The 10,589-nt window shown below is 31.4% G+C and overlaps 1 protein-coding gene across 3 annotated transcripts in view; it reads left to right on the forward strand.

Annotated features, from left to right (window-relative positions):
- Positions 1–10,589, forward strand: part of LOC106462660 (src kinase-associated phosphoprotein 2-A-like) — a 44,814-nt gene that overhangs the window by 16,159 nt on the left and 18,066 nt on the right. For all 3 annotated transcript variants that reach the window (XR_002611326.1, XM_022389980.1, XM_013922604.2), the window contains exons 2-3: positions 4,874–5,026; positions 7,054–7,191. Coding sequence is in view for 2 of the 3 variants with exons in the window: in XM_022389980.1 (XP_022245688.1) it covers positions 4,874–5,026; positions 7,054–7,191 (291 nt within the window). In the remaining variant the exon portion in view is untranslated. The remainder of the gene's footprint in view (positions 1–4,873; positions 5,027–7,053; positions 7,192–10,589) is intronic.

The following is a 10,589-nucleotide window of genomic DNA, read 5'->3' on the forward strand; positions in this document are numbered from 1 at the left end:
CTCAAACATCATTTTATCAAAATTAATTACACACTTCCTCTGTAGTAAGTAGTCCAATCATAGTATGCATTGGTCTTCAATGTCAGCCAAGTATATCTTGTGTCTGTCCTTCATGCCCGTAAGCTCAATAGTTATCCACACCGGCCCCCACAACCTTGCATAATGCCCTGTCACACCACAGAGCTTCTGTATGGCTTCTGGTACTCCTTTGTGATCCAGCACCTCGATGCTCACAAGGGTTTGCTGAGATGCAGAATCTATGACAAAGTTGCACTTTTGGCCATCCAGCTTTCCTGTCACATAGACTAGCGTCACGTGACTTCCACTGTCGTAACAATATGTATAGGTCAGTAACTTATGATGTTTTTTTTAAATAGTTTATTAATGTATCTTGACGTTTTACTAACAATTCTTTCAGTATATGTGATACTTAAGTTTGAGATTTTTTCTTAGTTTTGTGAATAAATGTTTCAGTATGTGTGACAACTGTCTTATTTAGAGTTTGTGATTTTATACTGAAACATCGATAAATAATTATACCATGTAATCAGAAGCTTGTTAATATTTAAAAATAAAAATTAGACTGTTTGTTGTAGACTGAACTTGTGACCGAAATTATCAATGCTACCCGGGAACAACTAACTCTGTTACTATCCTTTGAATAATGAAATATTTTACATATTGATGTCTAAGGAGATATTAAAAGTAGAATTTAGTCAATCTTTCATATTGAAAAAATGTTCTAAGCCGACTAACACAGTCTGAACGTTTGACCATTTGCTTTATGTCGGGTACAGTATTGAGCAGAAAGTATGCAAGAATTGTATGCTTACTGAAATGTACATGTACTGTCAAATATTGAGAAATAGAATATCGTGAATAGACAGTTAGTGTTTTGTATAACTATGCAAACTAAAAGAACTATCTTTGCTGTCTTTTAAATTCATTGACATACAAAAGCTCTAAAGTATGGTGAACATTAAATATATGACGAAAATATATGATTATGTAGAGTTTGAACCAATTATTTTCAATGTTAAGTATAATGTAAATACATAAATAACGACAATGTATTATAATTGTCTTGTTCAACTTTTCTTTTCATAAAATCTTTCCACCATAGCGATCATCCTCTTCTTTCAGTAAAACAATGTGTCAGATAGAATGTCCTATATTCAAATGAAAGGGTAATCTGTTTAGTGAACAGAAAAGGTAAAAGGCTTTTCTAAAACTTGATGTCCTGCCCTGTATATTTTCTAAAACCAAAGTTTGACTTAGCAAATCTATAGACTACATGCAATTATTAAGAAACAAGCTCTATAAGACAAAAGTAACAACAGTAATTTCTATTTACATAGATCCTTTAAATTCAACGGAATTATAAAGCTATACATGAAAATTAGCATCCTGTTCAGGACAAATCGTCCGATATATGGCAACACTGATTTTAGTTGTTACTGTAACATTGATTCATATCTGTTAATTCTATTTTCTGAGCCAATGGAAATTATAACATGAGATAATTAAACTGAACTTTTGACAGATTGTTCACTATCGTTTATAAACTATAGAAAATCTTACATACTGAGTTAGAATGAACATAATTCGTATGAAAGCTAATCCAGTAAAATTATAAACTATGATGTTTATAGTACGTGTTTTGTTAAGTATGTATGATAGTATATTGAGTTATAACGAAATATGAGTTTTATATAGGAACACTGTATTGTATAATTGATGTTACCAAAAATCTTTAAATTATTAATTTTAAGACTTTGTTACTATAATATCATGTTGAGCTATTTCATACCACTACGTCTTTTGGTTCCACATCGTGTTACTAGCAACACGTTTTTTGGACAACTTTCGTTGTCATGTTCGCCTGTCATGATGGCCTATCAACACGCCCTCTGGTGCCACTTCGTGGAATTATGACGTCATCGCCTCTGGTGAAATAATCTTCTCTACCCCTCCCTATTGCGCGCCTTCTGCTGACACTTCGTGAAACTATGACTAGTTTACTTGAGAAATAAGTTAAAAAACACACGTACATCTTGAAAATGTAAATTCCACACACGCATTATGTCATGAGTGCATGGATTGCGTTCTTAAGATGCTTCGTAAACAGTGGATAAATAATACTAGCGCTATAAAAGAAGGCATACACTTGGTCCAATTATAACGAGTCAGAAGAATTGGTGTTATACACAATTATTTACCACCGAATTGAAAAAATAATTAAAATTAACTGTTTGTAGTTTTTCAGTCCTGTTACTGAATGATAAGATAAAACAGTTTTATCTTAAGGTCTTTTTCCAGAAAAAAATTTGAGGCAAAGCTTCATAGCTTGAGAAGTTATTTTACATTTTCCGTTTTGATGAGGGTAGGTTTTAGGTCCTCGATGGAAATAGTTTCTTATATCCTTATTCTGCTCACTACAGGTTGAATAAATAATGCAAAAGTCATTATATGAAATTGGAACATTAAAAAAGGTTTGCAACTTATATGCCAGAGTGGTCAAAGATAGATTGAAATGTCGTCTTTGTAATTAGCGTTTCGTATTGCAAATGTAGTATGACGAGACAGACACCTGTAACTACAGACGCCCAATGAATATTGCCTTTTTGTAATTCTTTCTTTAAACTTGAACACAATTCTTACATGACGTCACTGTGAAAAATGTGAAAACAAGAAGCAACAAGTTTTTTCTTCTATTTTGTAGGTTTATGCGAAGTTGATTTGAGAATTTATCAATTTAAGTCAAATAGATGGCTACTTCTTTACCTTCCATAACTTTTATTTTGACCTCTTTCCTCTTGTTTATTAAATTCTGACATGGTCGTCATGTCTACTGAAGTAACGAGCTGAAAAGGATATTCAATGTTCAATAAAATCTTCTTTATATTACTTCACGCCTTCGGTGGTACAGCGGTAAGCTTAAGAACTAATAATGATAAAATTCATGGTTTGATCTATTCAGTGGCCACATCACAAATAGCCCATTTTGTAGCTTTGTACTAAGCAACAAACAATACTAATTCATTCTAACAAGCAAAAAAAGAACTGAATTTTATAATCTCTAGAACTAAGGCAGTTATTTAATTCCGTAAAATTCAAGAACAGAACCGAAAATTTAGATATAACAAGTAAATGAAGACTTACGACAGAAATCAACAGTAAAACTTTTATCTTGTAATTAACGTACTTATGAAAAGGAAGAATATTTTCAACTTAAAGTGTGAGCTTAACATTTGGATGTTTTGGACTTGGATAGTCAAGAAAAGAGTCCACCTGAACACGATTTTGGAGAAAAAAAACGTGTTATCAACATGGTATTTGTTAAACAAAATTTTAAAATCAGCCGTACAATCATTGAGCCATATTTTATCGTGACATATCATACACTGACGGAGTGGGTGTTAGAATTCATTGAGCCATATTTTATCGTGACATATCATACAGTTGACGGAGTGGGTGTGAGAAATCATTGAGCCATATATTATCGTGACATATACCTTTGACGGAGTGGGTGTGAGAAATCATTGAGCCATATTTTATCGTGACATATCATACATTTGACGGAATGGGTGTGAGAAATCATTGAGCCATATTTTATCGTGACGTATCATACCTTTGACGGAGTGGGTGTGACAAATCATTGAGCCATAGTTTATCGTGACATACCATACATTTGACGGAGTGGGTGTGAGAAATCATTAAGCCATAGTTTATCGTGACATACCATACATTTGACGGAGTGGGTGTGAGAAATCATTGAGCCATATTTTATCGTGAGGTATCATACATTTGAAAGAGTGGGTGTGAGAAATCATTGAGCCATATTTTATCGTGACATATCATACATTTGAAGGAGTGGGAGTGAGAAATCATTGAGCCATATTTTATCGTGACATATACATTTGACGGAGTGGGTGTGAGAAATCATTGAGCCATATTTTATCGTGACATATCATGCATTTGACGGAGAATTGTTATGAGAACAGACGCTTATGGAAGGTAATTGGTTACCGGCCTCATGATTGTGACATGTAAGTTTGATAGGCATGTTTATTGACGAAAAAAGAGACAACTGGTATGGACAGTTTCTTTACAAAACCAGATTGTACAAAGTGGTTTTCTTACGAGACCTAAGCTTCTCTATTGGACTGTCTCACGTGGTGTTTGAACTCCCTTTCTATTGGAAGATCCACATTTAGTATGAGAAAGCATCATCTTTCACCTGATTCTGTATATTTAACAGAATATTTTACTCGAGGCAGAATTTTCGTCCGGCTGTCTGTTTTTCCCTCTATATTACAGAGAGAGAAAGTGGCGGCCGGCTGATAGCAGGCGACAATGTTTGTTAAAAAGAGTAATTAGTAGAGTAATTTTCAGAATAAAATCTATAGCTGTATCAATATGCATTGACTGTTTGCTCATTAAGTTTAAAGATATCAATTAAACTACACAATAGGTATGCCAGCAGAGGGACATTAATCGCACAAGTCCCGCACTCTATGTACAACTCTGTTATCAAATGTGAGAAAACAAATCCATACAAGTAAATAATACATACATATCTGCAACAGTTCCCAGCTTCAACTATTTTATGACATTTATCATTTCAAATTATTCTATTATGAACAACTGAATATTCAGTGAGGGGAAGATTAGAATTTGCGAACAAATTTTGAAAAACAGACCCATAATTAAGTAATAATAATAATTTCAATATTTTTCACGTTCCTTTACCTACATAAAACCGTATTTATTTTATCACAATGATTAGTTGCATGTAATGTGTATTAATTTAATTTTTGTCCCACAATTTGATCTTAATGAGGTAATATTGAATGGTTTTCACCAAAAATAGCGACGTGAGATTCCTGCACCTTCTTCCTTTGTTCAGCCCCGAAAAACCGGCTATTTGAGGAAATACATTCAACGTACTTGGTTTCTCCCTGGCTCCTGGAAACGCCGGTTCTGTATTCTGAATGGAAACAAGATGTACACCTACGAAAATGAGGTATAGTTCATATAAACAATAAGAACAGGTTTGAACTTAAACCTGTTGTATAGCCATTTTAGCTCTTCAGCATAAAGTTGGCCAACAATATTTCTGTGTTCTATAGGATAAACCAAAAGTGAAGATAATAAAGAAATGGGCCTTAAATCTATTTGTTATTTTGTTATATAATAAACATAACAAGTTATCGATTAGTTTGGTGTATTTGTCTCAATTGTGCGTTTATTTAAACACGTCTTTATGTATATTTCAGCTATTATCTTGTATAGCAATAGTGTTCTCGTACACATAAATAACTACATGCAAACAAAATAGTGTTAAGTAAGAGAAAATAAACAACAAAATCCTTTATATCGTGTTGATTTATTTAATTGTTTTATCATTTTTCACCTGTTATAAATCGTGAACGAGTCTTAACCAACACAAGAAAGTAAAAACAGATTGTTACAATCTAATATTATATGTATTCAACTAGTATTACACTAAGTGCTTACAACAATTAATAATGAAAAGAGAATTTGTGATTTCACTTTAACCAAAATTTCAATCGTTTAGTTTTAAAAAAAGGGTAAACTTCATCAGCATTTACTGAAGAATTAAAATACGGAACGTCCATAATATATTTTCTTTTTTTCAGTTCACAACTCAGTTCACCTTTAAAATTACTTAAATGCTTTGAACACATACAACAATGGCTTTTGAAAAGTCAGAATTAACTATTTATATATCTAATCTTTTCGAGAAAACCTCAATGAAAATAAGCCTTTTTTATAGTTCAATAGCGTTTGTTTACTGTGGTCTAAGTTCATAGGATGATATATATTCTTTAAAATTTGCATTTCGTTCACAAGAGTAATTTTAATGTGGAAATGATTTGAACCCTACCGGATATTAACTGCAACAGTTTTAATGAACAAAACACATAGTTCATACTGTTCTTTAAGTAAAAGTATTTAAAACAGAATAATTTGTTTCTAATTTTGATATACTTTATTTTTGATTTTTCTATCTTTATACTTATAGAACAAATAAAATTAGGCAGTTGATGATATCACAATGAAAAAGGAATAGTAGATTTCAGGGTAAAAAAGATTCGCCTCGTTGTTACTGCTTATGCTGCTTCACTTGCTTTGGCCACTGTAAAGCTCCTTGAGTACTATATAAAATACAAATTCGTAATGTCTTTGAGTGCTAGAGACCTTATTCGTAACGTCCGTACAAAATGTACTTTTATACAGTATTATGAATAAACAAAGTATTAACGTTACGGTTTTAGCACTGAAACCGGTAAAGTATTGGAAACCAATAAGCCCAAAAATCATTATAAAAATTAATTTAACTCTGATTTTGAGCCGCAATGGACGATTTAAGTGTAGTGTGGAGACCAAGAAACATCACCTTAATTAACTTAAAGTATTAATGTGTAGATAAGGGCTTTTTGAATTTGACTTTTTAGTAAACTTTGTGAAACAATAACCGAGAGAGAATTACTGAAGTATTACACTTTGAAACTGATGACAATAAGCTTGTAAACTTAAAAAATGAACAAAATAAACTAATGATGTTTTTGTGAATAACTTAGCACAACTACAGGTTTGAACCCAGGCAAGGTTCCTGTTAGAGATACACGAATGTTTTTTTATATTATTTTAAGTTTTATTTTTTTAATTTTCGTTTGAAATTAGCCCCTAGTGGCTCAGCGATAAGTCTACAGTCTTACGACGCTCAAAATCAGGGTTTCAAACCGACAGTGGGAGAGCACAGATGCCTCATTATATAGCTTTGCGCTTAACAACAACCGAACCAAACGTGAGAAATTAATGGAGAATACAAATATATACATACATACATATTTCGTAGAAACGTATAAAATCTATTTCAATTCTACAACAGGAAAATAAACTTAGTAAGGGATTTCAACTTAGTTTGCTACTCGAGCCTCTTAAAATGAAAAAGATAAAGAAAATTTGATCTTTTATATAATAGATAAATAACTTATAGATTCACTTTGATCTTATATCTTACAGGGATGTAAGGGCACGGAAAAATCATCGGGGGTTATCAATCTTGACTACTACGATCTCTGTTTGGAAGGAGGGACTAAAGAAAGCAAACGAGCTTCAAATGTGTTCATTATCACCTCATCCGTCCTGGGATGTTTTGAGGTAAGTACCTTAACTGCAGTTTGATAAGTAGCAAAAGTAAAAGCAAAATTCCTAATTATTTTTCTCCTGTAAAAAATATAATATAGTGATGTTTGTATTATGATTTCGTAACTGATGAAGGCGTATCACCGTGTGTCAAAGCGGTCGTCCGGCCATTGGCGTAAACTTATACAAACATATTTTTCCTACAACAATAAACAAACATCATATGTTAATTTATGCTTGAGATTCTTTTGAAATATTACGATTGTACATTATATGTGACATTGAAGTGTTGTTAATTTGAGGGAACTGTTTGTTATTCTAAACACTCATTTATATTTGTAACACTAGAAAATGAACCAGATCTTACTGTACAATTTCATTTAAAAAGCTGTATCTTCTTAAAACCAATGGATTTACTTTAATACAACCAGCCATACTATCTAATTAATTAAAGTTTATAGTTTGCTGTGAATGTTTAAGTTTGTTTTCAACTAGTTTATTCTTCAAACACACTGTTGGTGTGAACTTGCTTTGGCGTTACTATGAGAAAAACCTTTACACTGGATAGGTGAGTGAATAAAAAGTGTCATTAGCAACTATTTAGTTCTTCACATTATATAGCCGCACAATAGCAGATATAATATATAAACTTAGTGTTCCGAGAATTGTTTAATTTCAAATGGAGGTCCAGTTCAATCTACACTTTGATGATTGTATGTTATTGGGTTAACCCAATTAACATTCATAATAGTTAGAATTAGATTACAAAATGTTTTTTTCACTGTAAAGCTTTAGTGAGCTTACATTGTGATTACAGAGACGGATTGTTCTTTTAGACATTCATATAAACGGGGTTTTCAATTTAAGCCATGTTTCTTTATTGTGAATATTTGTATCTTCTGAATACAAAGTTTCGTGATTTCTGAATTCATACAGGAAACTTCTCAAACCTATAGCTTTATCAGAATACAGCATTTCAAATCAAATAACTAAAACACATTGTTTACGATATACACATATATAAAATTAAAACTGTATCTTTAAAACTTCTTTTCACGCTATATTTTGAACTGTAAGGCACAAAAACTCTATTAAGCTTGGTTGTGAACTTAATACTGTTTTGACTGTGTCTGAGGTCGGATAGCCTAGTGGTTAGTCTACTTGAACTGCAAGTCAAAAGATTCATGGTTCACAGCCCGTTACCATAAAAACACGCATTTGAAATAACAGGTGGAAAAACATCAGTTTCAGATCTATCTTTTGTGTGCCACAAATGTCTGCTCAGAAGGCCTTTTGTTAAGTTAGTAAGATAAATTGAATTTTCTTAACATTATTCTAAAAACTTCAATTCAAGTAATTTAGAGTTGGAACTAAATATGAAAGCAATCTTAAGGAATCCAAGTTAATAATCATCATAAACATTTCACATCAAATAGATATATCTACATTCTTCTTTCTGAAGCTATAAAAAATATTTAAATCTCTTCAGAATGTTTTTACAAAAGCAAATTTTAAACAGTCCTATAAGTGTCATGATACTATTTTAAAGTCCTATAATTGTCATGATACTATTTTAAAGTCCCATAAGTGTCATGATACTATTTTAAAGTCCTATAATTGTCATGATACTATTTTAAACAGTCCTATAGTTGTTATGATGCTATTTAAAACAATCCCATGATTGTCACGGTACTATTTTAAACAGTCCTATAATTGTCATGATACTATTTTCAACAGTTCTACAATTGTCACGATGCTATTTTAAACAGTTCTGCAATTGTCATGGTACTATTTTAAACAGTCCTATAATTGTTATGACACTATTTTAAACAGTCCTATAATTGTCATGATACTATTTTCAACGGGCCTATAAATTGTCATTATACTATTTTAAACAGTCCTCTAATTGTTATCATATTATTTTAAACAGTTCTACAATTGTCACGATACTATTTTAAACAGTCCTATAGTTGTGACGATACTAATTTAAACGGGCCTATAATTTTTATAATACTATTTTAAACGACGTATAATTTTCATGATACTATTTCAAACAGTTCTACAACTGTCATTCTACTATTTTAAACAGTCCTATAGTTGTGATGATACTATTTTAAACAGTCCTATAAGTGTCATGATACTATTTTAAAGTCCTATAATTGTCATGATACTATTTTAATGTCCTATAATTGTCATGATACTATTTTAAATAGTCCTATAGTTGTGATGATACTACTTAAAACAATCCTATGATTGTCACGGTACTATTTTAAATAGTCCTATAATTGTCATGATACAATTTTAAACAGTCCCATGATACTATTTTAAACAGTCCTATAATTGTCATGATACTATTTTAAACAGTCATATAGTTGTTATGATACCATTTAAAACAATCCTATGATTGTCACGGTACTATTTCAAACAGTCCTATAATTGTCATGATACTATTTTAAACAGTCATATAGTTGTTATGATACCATTTAAAACAATCCTATGATTGTCACGGTACTATTTCAAATAGTCCTATAATTGTCATGATACAATTTTAAACAGTCCCATGATACAATTTCAAACAGTTTTATAATTGTCATGATACTATTTTCAACAGTTCTACAATTGTCACGATGCTATTTTAAACAGTCCTATAATTGTTATGACACTATTTTAAACAGTCCTATAATTGTCATGATACTATTTTAAACAGTCCTATAGTTGTGATGATACTAATTTAAACGGGCCTATAAATTGTTATTATATTATTTTAAGCAGTCCTCTAATTGTTATGAAATTATTTTAAACAGTTCTACAATTGTCATGATACTGTTTTAAACAGTCCTATAGTTGTGATGATACTATTTTAATCAGTCCTATAATTTTCACGATATATAACTAGTGGGATTATCCATGCTCGTCAGCCAACCTTATCATGGCGAATTGTGTGAATGGTATACCTCAACAATGTTTCTCTTATTAAAATGCTGAAGTCATCGCAATGAAAATTAAAATTATCAATTGCACTTAAATAAGAAATGTGGGGAATGTAACACATTTTGAAAATTATGAAATAGAATTTCCATTTATTGATGACACTGAGTATCGATCATATTTATGCAAAGATCGGTGTTACTGAATGTAAAATGGCACTAGTGTACGAAATGAATGCTTACCTACTTTACAAAATTTTGAAGCTGTCTGTTGTGCGTTTGAAAAACGATACTTGTTGATCTTTTCTAATACAACACGCATAATATCTGGATTTTATGTTATATTTATATTTGTTGGCTCTTTAGAAATTGTTTGACTGACATCTATGATATTCTAGAAGCAGCACTTGTTCTCATTACCGACATCTATGATATTATAGAAGCAGCACTTGTTCTCATTACCGACATCTATATTATAGAAGCAGC

The sequence above is a fragment of the Limulus polyphemus genome, unplaced genomic scaffold (genome assembly GCF_000517525.1).
Source record: "Limulus polyphemus unplaced genomic scaffold, Limulus_polyphemus-2.1.2 Scaffold1218, whole genome shotgun sequence".
In the NCBI taxonomy this organism is placed as follows: domain Eukaryota; kingdom Metazoa; phylum Arthropoda; class Merostomata; order Xiphosura; family Limulidae; genus Limulus; species Limulus polyphemus.